This window comes from Plectropomus leopardus, chromosome 3, assembly GCF_008729295.1.
Source record: "Plectropomus leopardus isolate mb chromosome 3, YSFRI_Pleo_2.0, whole genome shotgun sequence".
NCBI classification, from domain to species: Eukaryota; Metazoa; Chordata; class Actinopteri; order Perciformes; family Serranidae; genus Plectropomus; species Plectropomus leopardus.
Genome location: NC_056465.1, coordinates 34,610,618 through 34,637,717, shown reverse-complemented (window position 1 = coordinate 34,637,717; position 27,100 = coordinate 34,610,618). Strand labels below are relative to the sequence as shown.

Here is a 27,100-nt window from a genome sequence, read left to right as displayed (position 1 = left end):
GATTAGTTGTGATTGAGACCCTCTTCTCCACAGAGCTGTGAGCACACCTGCTTTGACACGACGAAGAGGTGATTTTGCCTGCTAGCTTTCTCACCCCGCGTTGTCATGGCTGGTTTGTGTTAAGTGGCCAGTGCAGGTGCAAAAGGATTGACTTACAGCAAGCGCCTGTGAGACAGCAGTGTTGAAACAGGGCCGATTGTTGTTTGTGTTAGAGGTGAAGCTGCTTCACTGTAATGTGTCAGGACCCCACAAGACCTGTTTTTTCACACAGAGTCAACTGTGAAGTCACTGCTCTCACTTCTCGTCTGCTCCTGTTCTTCCCTTTATGAAATATTGTAAACCAGTGATCAGCACATGAAGGACTGCGGGACAAATTATGGCCTGTAAATGATTCTCAAAATTTCCTTAATGGAGCTACAGTTAGTGAAAATGACCTGTAAATTATAATCTGATAATCAATACCAGCATATTGACAGTGGGACACAGATCAATATTTATTGTAAAATGAAGTCTAAAACTAGAAGATGACTTGTAGTAGATTTTTAAAGGCTGAAATAATAATGATTGTTTGAGTGGTAAAAAAAAACTGATACCTGATCAGCTAATTAAATTTCAGCACTTTCAGAAATGAACAATCTTTGACTTTATTAGAAACTGGGTAACTGTTCAACTGAACATCGATGTAAAAAGTAATAAATAATTAAATAAATCTTGTAATAAATGCATATATCTAGATCCCTTAAAATCAAGCTCCAAGTAATAAACCCCCAAATAAATAAATCTGCAACTGAACACCAATTTAACTGTGAAAAAAATCAAGGAAGGAGCTATTTATTTATTTATTTATTTATTTATCTTTTTCTTCCAATGATGATGGTTTGGATGAAAGTCCAGTTGGCTCTGATTAATTTGCAAAATCAATAATCAGTTGATCTTGAGTGAAAACATTTACCAGCTGAATTACACATGAGTAGAATCACTTTAATCAACCAATATTTAATTAGATAAGACGAAACTCACTGACAGAACAACTTGTTCATTAATTGATCAGATTGGCAGAAAATAAAAAGCAATAATTAATTATCATTTTTCCAATTAAATAATAATTATTGTTTAAGTCGTGAGGATTTACCACTTTCCTCTGATTTATATCATTGTAAGATGAAACTGTGGATTTTTCTCAGACTAAACAAGACATATTAACTTGAACTCTGGAAATTTTAGGGTTTTTTGTTTGTTTTATACAAATTTCATACAGTTTTTAGTCTGAAATATGAATTGATTGAATATGGATTGTAGATCTGTCTTTAAAAAAAACACGTTTACATATAGTTTAACTAAACAAAATCCATAGTTTGTATCTTTGAGGTCTAAAAAATGTGCTAAATGGGAGTGTAAAAATATATATTCACTTCAGTATGGCAATATTCTGTTATAGATTGTATAGATTCTCAAAAACAGTGCATAGATTTTTATCAATATTTTATCTGCAAATATTCATGGCAGTGGTTCATTTTATGTGTCTTTAAATCCCGACCGCTAAGTTCTTCAGTGTTGCTCGTGCGCTAATAAACACAAAGAACACGGGCCTACGAAAAAATTCAGTCATAACGGGTGTACTCTTAGTTCCTAAATTTCCATTTAAAAAGTAGGATTTTCTCATCTTGCATACATTATGGCACTATATTGCGATATTTTCAGGCAACCATATTGTTGAACTGATTTCCTCCCAACGTTAAACATTTGCAAAGCTGTTTTTAAAAGTATTTAAAACCAGGCATTGTTAATATCCGTGTTTGCTTGCTAGCAGTCGTCCTTATTGCCTTTGTTGGTGCATTTCCAGCTTCTTTGCACATAAATGACACCAACTTTTAAACAGAGGAATAATGTAAAACTGTGCATGATACAAACAAAACAGTAACCGACTCTTAAAAATATGGTTCTGCAAGTGGTCAGACTCTTCAAAGTGTACTTTTTAATTTATTAGATGGGCCATTTTAATCAAAAATGAAAGTAATCGCCAGTTGCAGACCTACAGAAAAGTTTTTATTTTAAAGCATTATCCTGCCTAAAGAGATTTTTTATTTCAAAAACACAAAACATAGATTAAATTTGTCCTCCAGCTGCAATTTTTTTCTTACAAAGAAGAGACAGCAGTCTGGCATCAGCTTCTTAAAATGTCTTGTTGCACAGTTTTGACAAATTTATTTTTTTTAAACATGCTGGCTTCGACTGTAGCTGAGCTTAAAGTGAGACATGGATCGATAAAACTGATTCCATCGCATGCCTCGTAGGGATGCAACATATGCAAAATTCTTGTCTGGAAATGTTCCACTTTTTTTAAGTAATGCCCTCTTTCTTTTATCCCTCTGGGGACTTAACCGAGACCTCTCACTGTGTCTGGACTAAACAGTGATGTTTTACTTTACTTAATCCATACGCTACATGTTTTATAGGGATAAGTGAAATAACAAATTACTGTCTCACATTTACACACACAGGAAATTCCTGTCTTAAAGGGATAAAGAAGTAAATTCTTACTTACTCTCACAAATTTACATGCACTTAGATACTAAATTTGTCAGCTGGATTATTTCCTGGTCATTGGGTGATAAAGAACAGCTGATAATGTACAAATAATGTACAAATAACATGCCATTTGTTAGCATCTGTGTTACATATATTTTAGTATTCTGACAATATAATAATATTTTTCACAAACTATAGATATATTTTATTACTTTTTAGTGAAATTGGCCAAAAATAATTGAAGAAATAAAAATAGAAATGTCTCTAAATGATCAGCATCAGTAAGAAAAAATCCCATTCGTCGCTCTTGAGTCAGTGTTGAGGCGATCTTGTCATGTCGCTGTGCTGTTTGCAGTGGCTATGTTTCAGAACATGATGTTTGACTTGCCCAGTCCTCTGATGCCCTGACACCGGTGTTGCGCTTCCAGCATTAAATTTTCATCCCTTGAAAGAGGTCCAAAACAGCCTTTTGCTTTTATTAATATGTCAACACATCGCATGGTGTCAGACTTCCGGCACTTTCAAATATTTACCCTCCTGCACAAAACATTTCGAGATCCATAATGACCACTTGAACTCTTTGCTCTTTCCTGTTTCCAAGCGGCAGAACGTGGGGAGCGAGCTCTTGTTTGTGTAATGTCGCATTAACCTGTTCAGCCATTCAACCGGCCCTCTAAAGCAGAGCGAGTCCGACGCTGGGAAGACTCGGCAGCAACCTCTTGCAGATGGGAACCTTTAATTTTTAAAGCGTTTTCATCCGCATGGCCGATCCTCCGCACGTTGCGTCACAAAGCGTGATTGCTAATCCCAGTTGCCTCCCGCCCCTCGGTTTGGTTTGAAAAATCTGCCAGCCAAAGTGTGTCTCTATATGCATCTCTGCAGTGTCTTTTTGAAGTGATGTTTTGATCGGTGACTAGTCAACCAGGATCTGTGTAGTTTTAACTGAACTCCACTCGAGGGACAGAGCACAGGGTGGGAGAAAAGCTGCATAATTGTCTTTGAAATCTTAGTTTACCTTTTGTCATAACCTTAAAGATTTGTAGAAACACATACAGTATTTTGGACTATGCACACTTAAATATATACAATGCAGGATGTCTTAGTTGTTTTTTCATCTGCAGCCTCCTGTTTTGCACTGATTTGCAAAAGAAATCAACGTTTAAGGGAGAAACTACAGGTGAAACCTTTTTTTTTAATGCTCTGAAGAAAATGTCCAGAACACAAATCTAGCTTTATTTTTGTTCAGATTTCTATTCTGGAAAAGTAATGCGAAAAGTGTGTGTTAAATTAGATAATGCTGCATTTTCATATTTAAACATAACATTTAATAAAGGTGTGACATAAAAAATAATTATCTTAATGTAAGTATAAACTTGGGAAGTTTCATGGTGATACTGATTAGTAAAAAATATTTTTTACTTTATTTATTTACCTGTACTGTATTTACCTGTTTTTTTTTTTTTACAATATTATTTTTAATATTATTATTAAGACCATTTTCTCAACATTAGTTTGCTGCTTACATACACCAAACTTTCCAGTTTTATTCTGTTTTATATTCTGAAGGTTTTTACAGAGGGGTTTGTTTTTTTATCATTTATAGTCTGATTTATATTTTCATTCCTAAAAACATGACAAAAAAGGTTTCTTGTTTTTTTTTGTGGCTTTTGAATTTTTTTTACCAATTTATTGAGTGATCAAAAGAGATGAATTCCCTCTATAAAAACCCTTGACATCAATATGTCAGCAAAATGAAACAAATTGAGCCTGGCTTTATCCAATATTCAGCTTTGGTAGATTTTTGCTCAACATCACAGACAGGTAAACATTAGAAAGCAGCATGGAGGCCTGTGAAAAGTTCAGGTGGTTACTTCCTCTTTATATCTCTTAATTTTTCTTAAAAAAAAAAAAAAACCCTGTGCAGGCTAAATTTTGAGTGCTTCTTTGATGAAGATGGGTGGTTTGCTTGTGGCAACGCAATTTAAAGTTTCACCCTCTTCACCTGTAGTGTCTCCCCTTTGCGATACTCTTTATTTGATTGTCATGAAAAGACCAAAAGTAAAAGTAAACTGACCCCATTAACAAATATTGTGTGTATCAAAACATGATAAATCTTTTTCCTGTGCGCCACTGTCGTCCAAAAAAGATTAAAAAATGTTGCATCGGGTGACTTGAGGTTACTTTCTGTCAATCACACGTCCAACATCCTGCTGCTGAAGATACTCACAAGAGCACTGAATGTGTATTAATTCGCTGCTGAAAATAGTCCCCAACAAATCCGGTATTTTCTCCTTTTACTTTTGCTAAAAACTACAGTACACAGCTGCTCTGCAGATAGTTTTCGCTTCCACTGAACTTCCTCTAAGTTGTTTATCTGTAACTCCCGTTTAGAGTGAACATTTTTGACAAAACACTCATCAAGGTAAAAAAAACAAACAAGTCTGCTGCTGCAGCAGGAATCAGATCGCTGTGTTTGTATCTTTGTAAAAGAAGCTATTGAAGCTACTTCAGTTTTTTAAAAGCATAAGATCCTGAACACATGCCAGATCAAGTTCTGCAGTTTTGTGTACGTTTTCGACGTACGACTCTGTCTCCAGACGGTTTGCTAGAAAGCATGTCATGCTTTCCCACCCCAAAAAAAACTCTGAACCCTGCCATTTTATGTTTGAATTCTGTACTCTCTGTGGTCCTCTTTGGATGGTTTTGTTTGATAGTTTCCTTGGTGGATATGAAAGATTAATGCGGCAGAAACACCTGCAGCAGTTCCTCAATGACAGCTGTAAAAGTGCAGCGGAACAGCTGTGAGAAGACAGCCCGACTGCCGTGCCCCCATAAAGCAAACTGTTAAACACGGTGTCACAGCTTTGTGAGTCATCTTGTAACTGCCCCGGCAATCACAATTGACTTTCCTTTCATGAGGCTTCGATACGGACGCAGCCTTTTTTTTTTCTCCGCGACTGCGTGTGCATTTTCGACCTGTGCCATATGCCTCACTTATATCAATCTATTGTTTGTGTATGTATTTTGTGTGTGTGAGTGTGTGTGTGTGTGCATTTGTACATGTCTTTGTGTGTTCACTCACGAGCACAAGGGAGGGACATTTTAGTGTTTTATCACCGAACACATCAAAGCTGATACAGCGGAGCAGTAAGCAAATGCATAATTTAGCTTATTAAGTAGTGGGAGATCACAGAACACTAAGTCAAAGTTAAATAAGCAAAAAAGCATGTCATGTTTCGTCTCACATCATCACAGCTCTCCCCACACGATGGTACACGGTGCCGGCTCAGGAGATCTCAGGAGATACAACGGGGCCACATCTGTTGAGTCAGAACATGTTGACAGCGAAGTTCAGCATCTAAACATATGGTATGTGCTGCGTATAGGGTGTGTTTGTGTGGGTGCGCTGGTTTCCTCCCGCGGTCCTGAGACACGCAGGGTGAAATGGAAACTGAAGTTTTGAATGCGTTTCTTTGCCTGTGATGAACTGTCCTGCAGTAGGTGTACCCTGTCACAGCTGCATGCTGGGATAGACCTCAGCTTTGCGTTATAGAAAACAGATGCACAGAAGAGAGCTCATATAAAATATTTGCATGCGGTAAACTAAAGTGAAAGCTGCGATGCTTTCAGCAGGTCAAAATTAAGACAAAATCAGGGTCTGAAAAGGCACTGAAACCATCGATCTAAAAATAAGGCCTTTTTTTTTGGAATTAAAATGTCCTAAATCAATCTTGCAAAAGTCTTCAAAATGCTTAGACACTGGAAATTAGATTTTTCTTATTCTTTTTTTCTGACAATGCATTGAAAAAGCTCAAAATAATAGGTAAATTCAAAATAATAATAATAATTTACTGAATGCCTCTTGCATTAACATCACCATAGAGTCATGTTTTTAAATATTTTTTTTAAAAAAGTAAAATTCCCCCTAACCTCAACTAATTAATGCCAGTACATGTTTTTTCACTTTACTTTTGGCTTCTTAAAAATGTCCTAAATTTAATTCCAAGTGGCATTTAAAAAATCTTCAAAAGTCTTGAATCCCTCTTGCCTTAAGCTGTAGGAACCCTGAATATATAGATATCAAAACAAAGCCGTGTTTCGTAAGTACTGTTAATGCTGCACAGATGGAGTTGGACTTTACACCAAAAAAGGATATTCCAAACCTGCATCGCATGCCAAACTCACACAGGAAATCAGTCACGTGATCGTGCATACTGTAACTCTTTGAGCAGCGGCGGGCGGCGTCGGTAGAACCACTTAATCCCTGACATGAATCACAACAGAGAGCACTTTATCACTTACAGGAGCCACAGGAGACAAACTTTCTCCAGTGTGGGAAAGAAATGAACAAACTATGCTCTCTCACAGTTTGACCACTCCTGAAGTGCTTCAGCCTAATGCAAACGTTGAAATTATCATTAAAATATATATGGAAATGTTCATCATCGGTCCAGGCTGAGTGTATCTTCTCAGGTCATCTCTCAGTGGTTTCCTGGTTTGTAGAAATAATGCAAAAAATGCAACACGACACTAGGTCCACATGATGGTGTAGGTGTTGACTGAACTGGCCTCATTTTTAAAAAAACACAATACGACATAATTCCTCTGAAAGTCTCTTAAGGCCGTGGAAAATAAAACTGCAGCTTTGGCTAATGCAATCGAGAAGGTTAGGTGAATTTTATCTTAATGAGTCACGTTTGTCATTATTCCTTCATTTTACTACTAAATTTTGTCTGTTGTTGTCGTTTTTATCATTGGTGGAGTGATATGTGCATGCCGGTATTGATGTATCTGTTTCTGCTTTATATGGATATGTATAGGCATGTGTATACATACATACATACATACATATACATATATATATATATATATATATATATATACATATATATATATATATATATATATATATATATATTAATTTTCTGCACCTTTTTCTTTCTATGTGTACACGCAGAGCATTTATTAGTGAGTCCTATTACTATTATTATCTGGGTAAAATGACTAGGGTTTTAATTCTAGGATAGGAGGAATAGGATTTTTTTTCTTAATTATTCATCTTTCTGTCATACTAAATTCTGTCTTTTTGAAAATTATTAATTCATTAATATTATCTTTATTTTAGGTTTAATTAATGAATTTATTTTTATCATACACATGGGCATAAATGGACTAGATGCAACTATGTAAATATGATTTATTATTATGATTCAGTAATACTTGTGCAAAACTACATTAAAAATTGATTTAATGGGGGGGGTGATGGTCATGATGGTCATCTACAAACTGCAAAAGTCATTAACATTCACATTTCTCAGGTCTTGAAAAGTCATGGAATCAGTAAAAACCTTTGAAAAGTGTCTGTGACACAACTGTGTGTTTGTAGGACTATGAGGAAACTGTTGTATTTTCACCACTGTCATCCTGGAGTGTTGGACAGAACAATACTTAAAGGCCAGGATGAACTATATGTTATATACTATACACTATAGGTTTGTGGTTTGGTGCGACTACCACTTAAAGCGTATCTCTGGTAATGAGACTATCTGGTATTGAGCCATTTCCTTTTTTTCTGACCATTTTTATTTTCTTTTTTATGTGCTATTTCTTTTAGGTAATTTGATTGTAACTTTTACTAAGTCCTTGCTATTTTGCACCAATTTATTGTGAAGTTGCTCATTGCCTTACTCTCATTTACTAAGATTTTAAAGGGTTAAGAATCTGCATCTAACAGCAACATTAGATGCGCTTGATAATGTGCAGCGAGCTGCATCTGGGACGCTGCTGACACGCTCCGAGGTGCGCCCGGTGGAATCACGAGCATTGCCTATAAAGTCTGGGATCAGCTCCAGAGGCTGTGCCGTGGCCGTAATGCACCGTTGACGGACCCGGTAGAATTTTAAGAGGGGTGAAGATATACTGTTGCTAAAAACTTCAGTGCCAAGCTCTTTTATGAAGTCAAGAATTAAGAGATGGACTAACAGACTAACATAGTCTGTTTTGGCCTTTTTAAATGGAAAAATACTCAATAAACACTGGCCTTATCCTTGTAACCTATTGTCACAAGAAAATAATGAAAAAAAACATGAATTTCTATGTTGATATCTGATAATTCTGTAGTTAGATAGTTTTTGTTGCTTAGGTTTTGAGATATTTGTCATTGAAATTTCTGCCTCCACCTCAACACAATGAAGGTGAAACAGTGAAAAATGGCATTTTAAAAACTCCACGGCAACATTTCTTGGCAGAAATAAGCGTCCTTGTTACTTCCTTTTGAAACACACATTGTCAAAATTTTTTTGTAGGAACCTTTTCTCACATAGAAGGTAGATTTCATTTTAATTTGAAGTCAGTTCATAATGATTGTTTTGTGCTCAAGAGTTTGTGGTTCAAATGGGTGCAAAGCAATTAGAAGTCTTTCTTCACAGCATGAATGAGTCATTGGAGTGACTGCGGTCATCACTGTGTTGGGTTCCCAAAATGGCACACAAATCATTTGTTTTGAAGAAAGACAAAATAATTTCAGCAGGTTAAATGTGCACTTTGGGACCTGGCATGCATAAAGTGACATCCTGCTGCGAAATATTTGCCATCATCAAAGAAAATTGTAACCGCACACTGAAACAGACATTTTCCATTCAGCTTGTCGTGTATCAAGCCTTCTTACGCACACACTCTAAGATCATTTCTCCTTTTCTTCCCTCCTTTTTTTTAATTCATCTCCTATTTTGTTAGCCATTTGAGCGTTGAGAAATCAAAGCATTTGCATTGAAAGGACAGGTGGGTGTGAGACACCGGTGCGTGTCTGAATCGCAGCATTAAGAGCAGGGAGAAATATCAAAAGTAAAAAACCATTCAGCGGGCGGCAGGAGGAGCAGGGATTTGAGCAGATATTAAAAGATGATTGTGCGTGGGCTTTTTCTCCTGTGCTCCGGAGAAAGAATGTAAACCCCGTATCAGTCAGACGGAGGATAATAAACAGCAAAAAAAACATCAGAACACAGCAACAACAAACACAAACAAAAAGAGGGACGGGACGGGGGGGAAAGCGCGGCGTATAAATAGTTCAAATATTTCAAGTGATTTCAGAATGTGATGGTGAAATACTGGATGTTTGTGTCCTCAGCCAGCAAAGTCTTTTAGTCTGTTGTTCTCACTGTAACTGTATTAAGGCCAAAAAAGTCCACTTATACAATATAACAAAAAAAAGTCAGTACATCAATCCATATTAGCTGCATTTTGATGGAACAATTCACAATAAAAATGCTCTCCTCCATTAAAAAAAAGACAAATAAATTAATAAAATTTGAAATTGAAGTAATCCATAACAATCTCTCTACTTTGTAGACACTGATTTGATCTTGTTTTTGACAGCTGCATCAATGCCGAAATTCACTGATGGTCATTTTTTGATATTATGAAGTCTTTTTGGTTGAAAACACTTTGTTGTTTTGGGCGCTCTTTGTTTCACACATCACTTTTTTTGTGGAGTAGTAAAGAAAGGAGGCGAGTAAAAAAGGTTGCGAGTTCAAAGCGATTTCCTTTCCTCTTTGATAGCTTGTTACTTTATTAAATTGGACACATGGATGCGTGTCAGAAACAGCGTGTATTGCTTTATTTACCAGCTGCATTAATTGTATGATTCAATAGTTGAAATACAAAGAAGACTTTAATCTTACACACATGTATTATGGAGACATTGGTTAATCATTGATATGCACAAATCCTTAAAAAACATTGTGGAAAAAATGAGAAAATTGTGTTTTACACAGAGTGGGTCTTACTGAGCAGGTCAGCAGTTCAAAATAAAAAAATAGATAAAAAAAAGAGCTGAGAATGATTTTTAACACATGACAGAATAATACACTGATGGTGGACAAATATATAAATACAGCTGCTGGCCACTTCTCTATTTAGCTGCTTTCCCTTTTTAGCCATAATTTGTGGTTTATGATCAAATACTAAGTTTTGGCTGGTGTGAAAATTTTCAGTCCGGTTTGACTTTAAGCCAAACACGATGACAGTTCAGCTCACACACCTGCAGCCATAAAGGACAGCTCTTTTGTCGGATTCGTATCAAAAATGTTGTCAGAAGGGCTCAGTTTTAATCTTTTTAAGGGAATAATTCCCCATGTCTCATTTCATCACCCCAAAAAGTGAAAAACATGACGTCCTCCTCTGAAGTTTGATCTCTGTTATGTTGCAGACACCGGCCGCCTCGACTTACACACAACCTATTGGACACTCGTAGCTCCGTTGGTCTGTTTAAAAACATTTTACATTTTATCATTAGTCATATTGCTTATCACTAATGCGATGCGAGCTGGATTTATCACAGTGGGACGCTGCTTTAAAAACTGACAGAATGTGACGTAATGACAAACGCCGATAGCCAGCTAGCCAAAATTAGAAATACAAGTCCCTCCTCAGTGCTTGTTTGTTTTTTTACATGCCCGACCAGTTCTGCAGCACCCTCCCCTTCCTCAAAAATAATGATCGGTCCCGATCCCTAACCACCGAGGGAGGCCGCTGTGGTGACACGGAGAACGTGCAGAAAGCCTAGTCCAGCTAAAGTCCGACTAACGTGACGGAATAGCTCGACTTTCAGACGCATTATCTGGGTGTGTTACACCGATTTTAGTCGGACTAACACGTTTACGTGTATTTTAACTGTATATTTAAGTTACATTTACAATTTTTGGCCATTTCCTTTTTTTCTGACCATTTTTTCTTTCTTTTTTATGTTCTATTTCTTTTAGGTAATTTGATTGTAACTTTTACTAATTCCTTGCTATTTTGGGCTAATTTGTTGTGAAGTCATTGCCTTACTCCCATTCGCTCAGATTTTAAAGGGTTAAGAAGCTGCATCTAACAGCAACATTAGATGAGCTTGATAATGTGCAGCTGCCGTCTTTAGGAGCAGAAATAGATGCAGTATTATGGGACAGACTCTGTACAGTAAATATCAGGAGGATACTATATTACGTTTGCAGTGTCATTCTTTTTAGGATTAATTTCCCTCCACGACCGACCCCCACAGTAAATTAGCCACCGCCCATATAACTGTCGTCACAGTGCAGCCGATCAGTTGTGCATTGAACAGTTTTAATAGAAAAAAACACAAATCATTTGTGTTATTTTAATCAGTGCGATCCTTTTCAGGAATATCGAGTCAAACTCTAATCTACATTTTCAAGGGCTGCTGCAGTTTGACTCATGAGAACCTTTTTGACTTCAGTCCAGGCCTCTTATTTCTCTGGCAGGATCACCGGTGCTCCTGTCCTTCATGAAACAGATTATTTATCATTTTTACTGATTATTCCAGCTGGCAGGAGGTCCAGATTAAAATACTGCAAGATAAATGTTGCTGTGTTATTGAAGTACAACAGTTTGGAGCTGGATTCTGTGATTCTTTGACATTATTTGTTTCTTTTTTAAAAAAAATAACAAAACAATATTTTATTAAGTTTTTAGAACAGACAGAAAATACGAAACACACGACAGTAATAGCTGGTATGAGCAAATCACATATACCCTATGGGTTTAAAAATAATAATAATAATAATAATAAAATATAATAATAATAACAATAATACTAATAATAACAATAATTATAATAATAATAATAATAATAATGATGATAATGATGATGATGATGATGATGATGATGATGATGATGATGATGATAACGATAATGATAATAATAATAAGTAATAAAAATATATAATAGAGTACATAATATTGATATATATATATCTATATTTTTTTAAGCAGGTTATTCATAGATATTGCAATACTACATAGGACCTTACATGGATATTGTGTGCTCACAGTTTTTCTGTCTTTTCTGACATGTATCAGGGAAAACACAAAATCGATAATACGAGGGACAACAGTCAGTGTTGCAGCGCCCTCTACGTATAAAGTTGGCTCTGCAGTTCTGTTGGTTATTTAGGAAAGACGCCCACATCTTGTCCAAAATTCTCATTCTCCTTAAAAACTGAGCTCTGTGCTCCATCTGTAAGACTTTAAATATTTCTCCATGCCAGTGGTTAACAGTTGGATGTCTGGACTTTATCCATTGAAACAAAATGCATCTTTCTGCTTATAAAAGAAGCTGGTTCAGACGTTTTTCCTGAGCACTTTACAGAGAGAGACACACTGTTTCTTTCTATTGTGATCCATAGTTAAGTTTTCTAATTTTAGTAGCTCTAAAAGCCTTGTGCCATGTTTAAGAGAGTCTCCATCGCTAATGTTGAGTCCTTTAATTCACAGTGTCCAAGCTTCAATTTTAAAAACTTTTTTCTTTTCTCCTCAGAACCATGTGGAGCCCAGCGGGTAACGACCAGACGGGACAGGTGGCTGCCAGGATGGAGACCGTTCCCTCTTTGGGTAGTGCGAGCATCTCCGTCTCCCAGCAGCAGGCACCCAAGAAATTCGCCCCTGTGGTCGCACCCAAGCCCAAGTTCAACCCTTACAAACCTGAGCCTGCAGGTAACGACACAGAACAAACACAGATTTTAAACTGAAACCTTTAAGCCAACGCTGCTCTATTTAAACCAAGTACAAAGCAAGAAAAGTATTGTTTCCCACTAGCTAGAGTTTATTTTCTGCATGTAATCAGTGTCTTTTTGTTCTCGTCATGTTTCCATTCAATTTTCAGGTGATTTATTATTATTTTTTTAAATTTTGCAGGAAATGAATTTGAAGTAGGCATGTATCCATCAAGTGGTTTTGGAGCAAAAAAAATGCAAAAAGTCTGCTCTCAAAAACAAGAAGAAAGCAATGATATGAGGACATGTGACCAGCAATAAGCCAAATTATCTCCCAACAGAACAAGAAAACTAACCAGTAAAATAGTCTCAAAAACCCTTCATATATCCTAAAGCTACTATGTCCAGACTGAAACCCAGTAAATTTGTCTGGATACAAAGAAGAGATTATTATTTCCTCAGTATGTAGAAAGATGTGCTTTAATTTTGCTAAATCATTTTGCCAGTGCTGCTCTCTTTAAATAAGGCTTTATGTTTAAAATTATCTCTTAAAACCAGAAGAGAAGATGCCAAAAGGGAATTTAGTTGATCGGACATGTGAGTTAAATGTTCGCTAAATTAGAATTTATTCATCAAAAGCGTCTCTATGTCCCATTTAACACATCAACTCCTTCGACAAAAAAAAACACCTCAAGCGATCATAAAAAGTTTTTGCCACGAACGTTCGAATTTTGCAGTTTCCATAAAGATTTTCAAAATGTGCATAAAAATGTGTTCATGGAAAAACGACGTGTGACTTGTTTTCACTATTTTTACCGCCTGATTCGCTCAGGCCAAAACTGTTCACGATCTCATACGTTACAAATGTCAGACTTTGCTGACATCAAACATTTTATTTTGCCCTCTCCATTTTTAGAATCAGTCCGCATTCATGTTTCCACTTCTGCTCAAATCTTTTCTTTTTCTCTGCAGTGACCTCTTCAGCTTTCCCTCAGGAGCAAGTGAACTTGAGTAGCAGGGTCACTGTATTGATTGTGGGTAGTCGTACAGTCCACAGCAGACACAAACCAACTTTAAATGCCTTAAATATTTCACTTTAAAACAGTTATTGATAATATTCTTACAAAACACAACCATTAACAACGCAAATATCTTAGTTATTTGTTTAAGTAACACAGATTCCAATTCACCCAGTTTTTTGCCAGACAAAGCTTTTTATAATGTTAATAATATGGAATTTTTACAGTCCGAAAAACCTTATTGATAAAAGATGTGACTCTGGCTGACAGTACGCTGCATCTGAACTGTGAACAGGCCTCAGCAAAGCTTCACAATTACCAACAAAACAGAAAGAAGCAGTAATGTACTAACAAATTCTGTACTATAGGAGCATAACAAGACGCTGAACATGCAAACTCAGTGATGCGAGAAACCATTTTATCGTCATAGTTACACTGTTCATTCACCCACACGTTCATTTTTTTCTACTGAACCAACATTCAAAAATGTAAAAAAAAAAAAAGAAAAAAAACTTAATTGACTGTTTTATATTGTTATTAGGTGGGTTACCATTAAAGATTCGTGTAAAACTAATGCAATATTTTCATAATATCAAACAGATTTTCGATCTGATCTGTGCATAACGCTGCAGGTCTGTCAAAATACACAGTTATGGTTCACTTCTGGGATGCTGCTCGAGTTTCAAGAATCAGCCAGGATCAGTCCGGACGGCTGCTTGGTCGCCTGGCTGAGATCTGCGCTTTATTTCGTGCACTTCTTAAGTTGTAACATGGATCTACATGTGTAGTTTTGGTTTGGTGAGATGTTCTTTGACTGAGTGCAAACTGAATTTTGTGTCACGTTATTAAGATGTGGCTGTCAAAGTACTTCTCGACTAAGAAAGTGTGGTTTTATGTGGCAGCACAGACTCTGACTTATATCATAACTCACCAGGAACTGAAAAACCTTGTTACGGTCCTGTAATCTGTCTCCTATTTTTGCTTCTGATCATGTAGCACGTGCAGAAAGAGTAGGGCTGGCCCCTGAAAGTTGGAGATTTGAATCATCAGTTTGAGACACCTCAGTCAATCGAGATTGCTTTAAGTCGACCAGACTTGTTGTCATGTCGCAGTTAGCTTGTTTATGATATTGTATGAATGCAGCTGTTACACTAAACGTCCTGCTGAGCCTCGTTCAAATGTTAAAACTTTATAGCTTATGGAGAAAAAAAAATCGTTGAATACTGGTATTAAACTGCTCAATCTGAGTTGGGAAAAGGCCTAAAAAAGTGCACAGAGCTCTGGTTCATGCATGCACTCTCATCTTTGCATTGTGACAGAGGATTTGTTGTTTTGATTTGATTTAGTTCGAACATGTAAAAAGAAAACATAGAAGTGATTATACAAACAAGTAGAAACACACACACACACACACACAATATGGACAATTAAGGACATTATTATTACATTATTAATGTAAACCTCACACCGAAAAAGAGGACGATAAAGTAGGAAAAAATAAATTTCAAACCACAAAACAAATTAACAGTAACCACTGTAAACACCTGGTGATTGTCAAACACCCTCTACGTCCCCCGTTTCTGGTGAAAATCATGTTTTTATACACATTTTTAAACTGTTTCATAGTTTAGCTCCACATTAAACTGTTCAGTAGCTTCACGTCACAGATTGATATACAAAAACTTTTTGTGGTCGTATGAACACTGTAAGTTTTAAAATGAAATTTTCCCCTGAAATTTTATCCCTCCTCTCGATCATTGAACAATTTTGCATCATTTCTAATAAACATACAGTGTGAGCGCTGTGGTTTGCAGCCATGTGTGAGTCCAGGAAGCCTTGAGCTTTTAGGCCTCTGGGGAGCTGCTGGTTTGTGTAAAAAACAGGTTCCAGCATTAAGAGTTAATATGTAACATACACATTTATTAATATAGTTCAAGGACTATAATTTCTATGTGTAACTTATTTAATTAGTCTTTGTTCGATTGCAGCAGTCAGAGTTTTGGTCTGGAACGATTAAGATTTATATCTGAGACGGAGATGGTTTGAGATAAAGTGGAATGAAGTGGAGGCTTCGCTCTGCGGAGCGTAACTCTGTGTTTCACATGAGACAGATATGACTTCACAGTGAAACAACTGCCTCTATAATCAGCTTTGATGAGGAATATCTGTTGAGTGAGACGCTCGTATTAGAAGATATAATATTAAGCTTCCTTTAAAAAAATATCTTTTAAACTCCTGGTGTTTAGAGAAGTAAGTACAGAATTAAGATGTGATTGAATTTTAGGTTTAAGGACATCATAATAAACTCGGGGCTTTTGACCCAAAGATGCACAATAATAGGAGGATTTATACAAAAAGGAGAAACCTTCTTCTTTTTTTAAGAGGAAAATATGAGAATAATGTCATTTAAAATCTTTTGAAGTCATTGATAGAAAATAAAACTAAAAGAAGAAGACACCTACTCAATGCTACCAAAAAGGCATTTAAGTGGCATTTTTTTGCAAATGTTGAAGAAATAATATATATTTGCATTAAGATATTTAAAAATAATTAGACCAGTGTTATATATTTTGCTGGTTTGTGTGCCCACATTATCCCAGACATTTCCAACAATGTTCAAACCCAGAGAAATTTGTAGTTTTATCAAGGACACAGTCAGAGTTGTGACGTCTCCAAGGTGCTGGTATGAATCTACATTTTATCCAGTTTTAAGGCACAATTTTATTCTTACTTTTATTTTCCATATATTTAACCTGATATAGGACTTCAATCATCAGACTTCTGGATATTAAGTTATCAAAAAAGCAAACTGAGCAAACATCAGCCCCTGCAACACCATTGGAGCAACACTGATGTGTAACATAAAACTGTTTATTCAGTGTTTTTACTGTTTGAAATCCTATGGGCTGTTTGTTTTGGAGAGGAAGAGAAATCTGCAGATAAATTTGCTCCCGGTAAAAAACTCCTGAACGTCTGGATGTTAAGTTATCAAAGGAGCAAACATTAGCAGCAGCTCAGCTCCAGCCCCGCCAGTGCCATACAGCATCTAAAAAACGCAGATTTCTAGCATCAAACAACTTTTTTCAGTGTTTTTACCAGTCTTAATCACCGGATACATTTGTTTGAGAGAGGAAGAGACCTCTGCGGATAATTCGGCTCCTGGTAAAAACCTCCTGAACGATGAACACTGAAAAAAAAACGTAACTGAGAGAAATTAAGTTGACGGCTGTGCAATATTGTACAAATTACAAAATCACTTTTTTTATTAGCAATATTATTGTTAATATTCTAATTAGTTTTTTTTATTATTTTGCACTTTACACTGTTAAGTGCACAGTTTACCTGAATATTCAGCCATGTATCTCCCTCCTTCCCATCTGGGTTATGTGTTGTAATGTGAACATTATCTAAACTTCTACCCTCAAACCCCTCTGAGAACCCTCGGCATCCAAAACAGGGGAAACGGTTATGAAATTTAGGAGGCAGTGAGCACGCTGTTAGGTTGAAAACACTGTTGTCTGTTGGGGTTTGTGGTTTGAGTTGTGGACATGTCTGCTGCTCCAGATGTTAGTTTTGTAAAAATTTGTTCTTAGACGGCTCCTGTTTGAGCTCCGCCCAAAAATGAGTAAAAAACCAAAACATCACCACTCATCTCGTCTTGGAAAAATGTGTAAATTTGGCTCTAGGTGTAAGTAGTTTGGCTCAGCCTATAATTAATGTATGTATATATTTGGAGCCCTCTGAAAAAAATTATAATGATATCCAGTTTTTAACAATAACATTCAGTTACAGTATTTGAGTGATTTTACCTTTAATTTCTAGTGTCACACCCAGAAGAAAGTAAGAAACAAATCTACGATCTCTTCATGTTGATATTCATGAGGACTGTCAGTGTTAACACGTTAGTCATGATGCAATTTAGGAATGCACATAACACGATATTTTTGTTTTCAATCACATTAATTGACAGCTGACATTCCCGTCTTACACGGGACGCAATGGGCTGAGTTTTAAAGCTACAGTGATGATACTGGTATCATGAAACTAGAAGACCAGAGGAATCCAGTGATCCCAACCGTCATGCTAGCTTCTCAGGAAGGGGGACAGATAACGCTCAGAAGTTAGGCTAAATTTTGGCTATGGAAAAACAGCAAGGCCATTTCACAGCATTACCAAAGCAAGCAAAGTGCTATTTTGGAGTATGCAAATCGCCACAGATCTCTGAATGAAAATTATTCGAAGACATTAACTACAGCCAAAACCAAAAAAATCCAGTTCACACTGTTTTGCAGAAGTTAAAAAGCCTTTAATAATTGTTTGATGCCTATGCATTTGGTCATTTTTGTCTTTGAATCCAAAGAGCACCTGTGTTTCAAATCTACAGGTGATACTTTTAAAAGAAAAAAAGTTAATTGCACGGTTGCTGAATGGTTGGAAACTGACTACAGACCAGTCACCATGGTGACATCCTCAGGTTGACATGTTGTGATCAGTCATATTTCTTACCATCGTGGGGAACAATAGTTTCAGGTGTACATGAGCTGTATGAATCAGTAAACAACTAACCTAACAACAAACGCTGTCATTTGATTCCCAATAAGTAAGGATCGCTTTACTTTGATAATATGGACTTGAAAACTGTTTGGAAATGTAAGATAATGGAATTGTAAACATGCCTTTAAAAAATGTTGTTAACCACTATTAACCCTTTGAAATCTGGGCAGATTGGATTTATTTCTCTCAAAAATGTGGGAAGAAGGCAGTGAGCAACGTAAAAAAAAAAGGGAAAAATCGACCCAAAAAGTAGCAAGAAATTGTTAAAAATTTCAAGAACATTACAAAACAAACAACCAAAACAAATAAAACATACCTAAGAAAGTGCTTGAAAATTAGAATATTTTAAAATTATTTAAAATACATAATTATGAAAATTATAAATATTGTGTCTTGACATTTTTTCCCCAGGTTTAAAAAAATAATTAATTTTCTAAATCTCCTAATTTCTTGCAAACTGGGGGACATCAAGTTGCTTATTCCCTTTTTTTTTTATTTAAAAAATCGAGTTCAAAGATTTAGATACTTGTGACAGGCGTCAGAATACAGCACAGCAAAAGTGACGTCGATTTAAGTTTCAAAGGGTAAACTACTGAAAATCAGCAATTTTTTTGCGATTAAAAACTTAATTGTTCACAGCCCTCTGGTCACAGATTTGTAGCAAATTAAAACAGATTTTATTCCCAGCTGATGATTTGTAGCGTCATTAAAGCCTCATAATTCCAACATGTCATTTTGCTACAAAACATTTAATCTGGACGTGTTACCGCAGTTTTATATTCCACAATTAATCATTGTCCAGGCGTTAAGAAGATTAATGAAACAATATAAAAAGAGTCCAAACACATTTTTGTACATTTTGTTATGTAAATGTTTTATTTTTATGAATTCAGTTGCATCAGCGTTACACTGTAATTATCTCATGACCTCGATGACCTTAAAAATTGTTAAACAGGTTTTTTCCTCTCTATTTTGTACAAAGGTCACACTGACTTTGACAGCAGCAACATAAAGTGCTGACTGTTACTGTTGATTGAAATGGGAAATATGGAGGAAACGCTAATTAATAAGTGTTTAATTTTTCATTGCTTGTTTCAGATTTTCTATAGGTTGCAGCATGTTGAAGTTAAAATTGAAGTGGCAAAATGTGGGTCACAACATTTATTAAAACATTTAATAGTGATGCTGCTGAGTGGTTGTTGTCAGCAGTTTGAACATGCAAATATGTAAAGCCATCTGCAGACATCTCCACTTGTCAAAGGATAAGACGTCTTTATGAACAGATTATCTGGGTCTCCCTTTATTTATTTATTTAATATCTTTTATATCAAATGTGCGGACCGTCTGATGTAAAATTGAGGATTAGCATAAAAATTAGGGACAAGTCAATTTGGCACAGCGCCTCGCTGTCCCTTTGTCTCGCAGGGGCCAGGATCGGGGCTGGAATGAGCCGTCTGAGGCCGTGTTTATTGTGCGGACAAAGGAGCCGGTGCAGACGGGGCGGTGCACAGCTAGAGAGGTCTGCCCTCAGATTTTTTAGGGAGAACTTGTTCTGATTTAAACCCCAGCAGGAGGAAGTGAATGACATATAGGTCTCAGACGGTGACCCTTCACTCAAAAATTCCTTACAACGGATCAGATTTTAGGGTTTAAGTTGATCTCATGCGGTACATGCACTGTAGGGAGGTCGGCCCTGATTGCTTTTGGCACAGATAACTCAAGTTCTTTTATGTTCTTTGCTGCAACATTTGAACTGATTTTGAATTTGAATTTTTTCTGAATTTCTGCAAGTTTTAGGGGTATTCTAACCCTTTTTCACTGGCATGATTTTTCTTGTGTGTTCAGACACCTTTCACAAGCATTTAAATCTCTGAATCCTGAGGAAGTTTTAAAAAAAAAAAAAAAACGGGGGAAAAAAAGATAATGACCAGCTTTGCAAGAAATATCCCACAGTTTAAATAAATAAATAAATAAAAATTGCAAAAGGTGACAAGGAAATGACACCTTTTATGAAACAATGATGAAATTGTATGCATGTGCGTGTATATATATATATATATATATATATATATATATATATATATATATATATATATATATATATATATATATATATATATATACATACAATTTCATCTCAGTGACATCACTCTCTCAGTATGTATTTTAACCATACCTATATATTTAGATTTCTTATTCTTGTTTCTACAGTGTTTGTTACATTGTAGCAGAATGCAGTATTTTTTTATATTTATAAACTTTTACATACTATTATACTATTTCTGCACATCTTATGGACGTATTTCCAAATTTCTTCCAAGTGAGAAATATTCAGCATATTGTACTTATACTTTTTGGAACTTGCAGTCCCTACTGCTAGATGCCTATAAATCCTACACACGGCTCCTTTAAAAGGACGCTAATATGACTGCAATTAGCTGTTCATGATCTGCGAATTAGATCACGAGCAGCTCTGCAACACACTGTAGTAGATGTGGACAAAATATTAGGAATAACTGTTCAAGGTAATGCAATCCAGTGCAACAGCCCTGCAATAAAAACTGCCTTTGCAGTTTGTCCTAAGCACATTAGGTTCAGTTAGGTTAAAACAGTATTGACAACAGTGGCTCATTTATTGCTGTCAGACTTTGAAAATTGTTGAAAACAGAGCCTTCATGTTTTGGCAGATGGAGGAGGTAACAGGTGCACCAACACGTCGTGGAATTAACTGGCCTTCCTTGAAATCTGTTGTAACAAAGAGACCTCACATCCCTATTTTATGCTAATAGCTTTCTACCTTGACATCCCTTTTTTTATTGAAAGTCATAGAATTGTGTCCAGGGTGAAATGTTTTGCACACATGCCGTTGGATTTGCATGCAGCTGTCTGTATAGATCAACATGTGTTGGCGAGTAGTTAGTGTCTGTTGACGCTCTGTGGGACTTCTCCGTCTCTGTGTAAACGACGCATGACAGCAAAGTGTCGTGATGTCGAGGACGGAGGTCATATTCCTGAAACAGACCAGAGATTCAGTTTCTGATGACTCTGATGAGTGTTTTTTATTGTGATATTAAGTCACTGAGATCAAGAGAGAGATCTCTCGAGCTGATGACTTGCAATCGTTTCATCCACAACAGCTTCTTCAAATATCTGTTTAGAACGATCTTAGTCAAGCGTTTAAATGGGGATTTTTTTTTCTGTATGAAGTGAGTGTTTCATACGGCGTGACCAAAGAGTCTGGCACTGCAAGAAAATGATTCACACGAGAATGAGTCATCAGCAGCAGCCTCATTCAGCATATATTTACATTATAAATAGATAGATTTGAATCTGTAACTTGATATATATGATTATATTTCTCTATAAAAACACGTAAATGTTGTTAATTATGTGGCAGTTACATGCTGGTTTTTTTCTCGTCTGCAGTTGTGAAGGTTAACAAGTTTTTTTGTTGCGAGATAATCATAGTGAAAGTTGAAAACATCCGTGAAGTGCTGTTTTTGATCAAACTTCTCGCACTAAGTTACCAGAAACGCGCTAATTGTTTGCTCAGAGCAGTTCAAAAGTGTCGAACATGTGCATAAGCTGTTTTTATTCCTCCCTGCTTGAGTGGCCAGAGGCAAACTGACTACCGGTTGTTATGTCAAAGTCCCTCATGGGTGTCACCAGGAGAATTTACAGGAAATCCACCAGTGAGCGTGTCTGTCCCCGTAGAACCCGCAGGCTCGCGCTCTGAGCGTATACAAAGGCCACTTTTATCTAAGTGGAACACATACCTTAAAACTACTTGTGTTTTGTCTGCAGCGCGTGTAAAGTCTCTGAACTGTTTGATTCTTTTAATCTTTGCTTCAAAGTTTTTCTTTGTTCTCGTGATATTTTTTTACAGTGCAGAGCCTTTTGTCTCACGTTTCATCTGCTGTCGGCTCTTCTGCAGCCTCAATGAAACGTTTCACTTCTCCAAAACTTCGCACCCGTACTAAAGGGTCAAAACATTGTGAAAATATTTTTCTTCATGTCCTGTCGGTTGTTTCAAAGTGATGTCTTCACAATCAAAGGAAGTTTGAATGCTGAGTAAGATTTAAAAAACTAATTTGCACACGGGAAAAAAGTTTTTCTTCGGTTTGATTGCACAAACTGAGCGGCCATGAAGTGATGTGTGATTACGATCATGGAAAACCTGTAAAAGTCATGGAATTAGAAACATTTTTTGAAAGTTTTGGGGAATTTATGTTTTTTTGTTGTGTGTAATGAAAGTTTGGCAGTAATCTTCCTTGGATAATTTTCCCTAAAATGTAACAAAGCAGCAATTTTTTTTCTGTAGCTGACGATGTAACACAGCTCTAATATGTGTCTACGCGCCAGGTTTTGTTTATCATCATGTACGTTTCTTTAATTTCTTTCCCTATTTTGTCTCTTTCTTCACATATGCCTGCTAACTGAAATTACACCTAGCCGATTTGGAAAAAAAAAAAAAAACTATCCTTGAAAAGTTGAAAGTCATGACACATCATTTTATATCACTTTTGCATTTGCACGCTAATAAAAATGTTGAAGTGAGCGTGCCGGCAGTTTGTAGAGCAACACCGTGCTTTCGAAGATTATTATATTTTGCTTTGATGGGTCAAAGTTGCACAGTTGAACAGTTGCATATCACTTAAGCTTTGGCTTTACTGTCTGTCCATTTGTCTGCGTTACGTTTTACTACAATTGTTTGAACGGGTTTTTAAATAGTATGGTTGATGGTGCTGCTTTGGCTCATGTTTGTACTGTACACTTTCGTTACTTAAAGTTCTTCTTGTTTCTACTCTTCAGTAGGAGCTTAAAAAAGTCCCTCATAGACTTAAAAAATCTTGGCACATAGGAAGTACCATTTTATGAATCTCTTGCATCGTAAATCTCAAAATAATTTGCAGCAAAGACCTTTTTAAAAAATAATTTACTGTATGCCTCTTGCATTAACATCACACAGATTAGGATAGTGTTGCCACTTACACTTGTACTTTGTTTTCGGCCTGAATGCTCAGAGCAGAGGATCCACAAAGCCATAAAAACGGCTTCTAACCAAGATTTTGCAGCATACTGCAAACAGTACAAGACAGTGCATACGCATTTTTCATACTCAGCACAATCAATGCGGTTGATTCCCACATGCAGAGTCAGAGACACAAAATCAACACAAAAACTCGCCAATAAATACAAAATATTTCCCATTTTGGTGCCACTCTCACTCGCCCTAATCCCAGGTCTCATCCCACATGTTGCTGCTTTGCAGAGATCTTCAGTGTTTGCATATTACTGTCTAGGTATCCTTCTGTGTCTGCTACGTTCCTCTGCTATAGTGTCAACACGAGCACACGGCGTGATGACGCTGCACGTGGTTTTGTTTAGGCAACAAAAGCACATGGCAACCAACGCCGGTACGTCAAACGCACATACTGTCACAGATAGTTAAGGTCAGGCAAGAGATGTAGTAATATGAAGTAATATTTTATGTTACAGCAAACGTTTGTGAAAATTGTAAGTAACTGACATACAGTGGGTTCATGTTTGCTTTTCCTCTTGTAAAATTAGTCATAAATTCCAAGTTGCATTTAAAAAGTCTTTAAAACTAACTTAGTTGTTTTAAGCTGCTGTAGGAACCCTTTATGTTTGATATTTTAAGCAGTTTGCTATCGTTTCACTTGGTGCATTAACGCGTCTGATGCAAAATGTTCTCCATCAAAGAGATTAAGACGTGTAATAAATTACATTAAGTATCCATTAGATGGTAATTGTGTTTAAATGTCACCATAATATTTACACTGTGGAACTTGTTAGTCTGGGATCCTCTCACAGGTATTTCAGCACAAAATGTCATAAAGTCATGTGATATGAGGCTGAAGTTGATGTATGACCCGTTAACCCCTGCACGCCCTCTGACAGCTGTCGTATAGAGTGACTGACTGCAGGTTTACAGTAGATTCTCAGCATGGCAGAAGCTGCTTGGAAAGGTTTCAAGTTATGAAACCGTCTGAGTTTACACAGCAGTGACTGTCTGCCGTGACATTTGACTGGCTTCATTTGCTCTCTCTCCCGTTTGTTTATAAGAAATGACAGCAGCGCTCCTCTCTCTGCCTTTGATGAATCACGCTTTCACTCATCAGCAAACCTCACTAACATCCCATTTTGAGGCACTAATTGTTCAGCCCATTTGATGTTTCAAGTTTTTAAGATGAAAAAAAAAAAAAAAAAAACCCCAAAAAAACCTCCGGCTCTAAAACCATTCACCTATTCACAGTATTTGTTTCTTTGCTTTCATACTGAAACATAATCCGCCTATTGTTCCCCGATCTGAATTTCTCCTCCCGTGGGAATTCTCCTGAGACTAGCAGAAGCCAATTTCGGTCTGCTCCTTTACACTTAAAACAAGTATATCTCCAAAGACCTCAAATCCCTCCCTTCCATCTCCAAACCAAATGGAGTCATAAATCACTTCTCTATACATATCATGCTAATTAAGAGCAGGGCTCAGCTGCTCTTCTCCAGCGGAAGATGGAATAAAACAGCTCCATAATTATGTCAAAACAATGTGCACTCAACCTCTGCCACAGCACGCTTGGAGCGGGTTTGTGGAGATAAAGCATGTGGACTGACACCCAGGACTTAAAACACTTTGTCCACTTTGTCTGGGAGGGATTAAAGATTTTTTGCTACTGAATAACATAAAGCCACTTCTCTGATTTCTTTTATTTATTTAATACAGATTACGTCCAAGTTTGTTCAAATATAAAAAGGCTTAACCATTTAGAAACAGAAGACATTTAAACAGTCCAACATCTCAATTTAAAGGGAGAGTCAGGATTTTGTGGGATTGTTTGTGGTGCTTATCTATAGTCAGTGTATTAACCCTTTGAAACGTGGATCGACATCAGTTTTCTTTTGCTGCGTTCAGATGCCTTTCACATGTGACCATTTGAACCCTGGTTTGATTTCTTTCAAAAACACGGGGAAAAGGCAATGAGCGACTTGGCAAAAAATGTCTCGCAAATTGCAAGAAATTAATAAAAGGTGACAAGAAAATTACCCCCAAAAAAAAGTTTTAAAAAGGGGATTATTGGAATATTATTAAAAAAAAATAACAACAAAGTAGATGAATTTATGAAAATGGGATTTTTGTTTTGTCCTTGTTTCCCATAGTATCAAATTAGAAATGGAGAATTATGAAATTTCACTGATATTGGCATCAGCTACTGATTTTTTATTTTTTTATTTTTTTTGTGCCTAGTTAGGGAACAAGTAAGCTAAAGTGCCTTTTTTTAATTGTATTTTTATATTCTAATTCAGAGCTTAGATCAGTGCACAAGTGCCAACAAGTAGCATGTTTTAATATCATAACAATAACCAAAAATCAAAAGCACGAGAACCGGACCGAAAACTGTATTTATAATCGCAATGGACTTATATTTAAAATTATGTTAAAGAAAAATGTTTAATGGAAGATCTAAGGTAAAGACTGTTAATGTTAAGCACTTTTTTATTTCTTTAACTTCTTTCCCCGTCATTTATTCATTTATCTATTTATTTATTATTTCTCTACTTGTTTTTGGACCATGTCTTTTTAAGTTGCTTGCTGTCTTCTCCACATTTTTCTGAAAGAATTCAAACCAGTTTGCTCACGTTTCAAAGGGTTAAATACAGATGATGATGTTACCCTACAGCGCTACGTTGCTTAGCATCTATGTTAGCCTTCAGTCGGCTCCTCGATATTGGGAGCTTGCAGACTGACGTCCACTGTGTGTAATATACTGTCTACAAATGAGTTCTCCATACAACCCGACATCAAAAATTGTGAACTATCCCTTTAAGTAGAGCTGTGATTGTCCCGTGACACGTGGACACAACTGTTTCACTCCCCTGCCCTTATTTTGGCTCATTGCAGCGTGCGTGAACAGAAGCTTTCAGCAATAAATCAAGTTCACATCCTGGGAGATAATTTATGTTCAGTGCACACAGGCAACACACAGGCAACATGCTGTGTTTTTTTTGTGTGTTTTTTTTATAGTGACGGGACGAAACTCTCCCTGTGTTTGAGGTTTCTTCAGTTTTATCTCCTGTGCTTTTTCTTTTGCAAACACTTCACTGAAATGTTGGATGCATTATGCGAAAGACAGTCGTGCTGGGCTTTGTCCTAAGTCTTTAAACACCAGATGGCCGGCGCTTACACACATATAACTCTGATAATATTGTACATATGTAATTCTATAAACATATGCTCAACCTTCAGCTCCCACTGAGTGTACTAATCCTCACCAAAGAGCAGAACTATTAAAAAACTCTCATGTGCAACCTTTTCTTCCTACAAAGCACTATAATCTACCACTTTTTTGTGTGTCATCCTGCAACAAAATCCGTAGTTTAAAGCAAGCGTGTCAGAGTTGGCCGTCATTAGTCGTATACAGTACTCCAAGTGTTTATAAATGTGTCACTTACTTGAAAAACTAAGTTTAATATTAGTCGCGGTGTCAC

At 36.5% G+C, this 27,100-nt stretch overlaps 1 protein-coding gene across 1 annotated transcript in view; it reads left to right on the top strand.

Annotated features, from left to right (window-relative positions):
- LOC121940998 (LIM domain containing preferred translocation partner in lipoma) overlaps nucleotides 1-27,100 on the top strand; it is a 185,512-nt gene that overhangs the window by 50,602 nt on the left and 107,810 nt on the right. Inside the window, 1 exon segment of the mRNA XM_042483690.1 lies at nucleotides 12,848-13,023. Within this exon segment, the coding sequence (XP_042339624.1) occupies nucleotides 12,852-13,023 (172 nt within the window). The 5' untranslated portion in view covers nucleotides 12,848-12,851.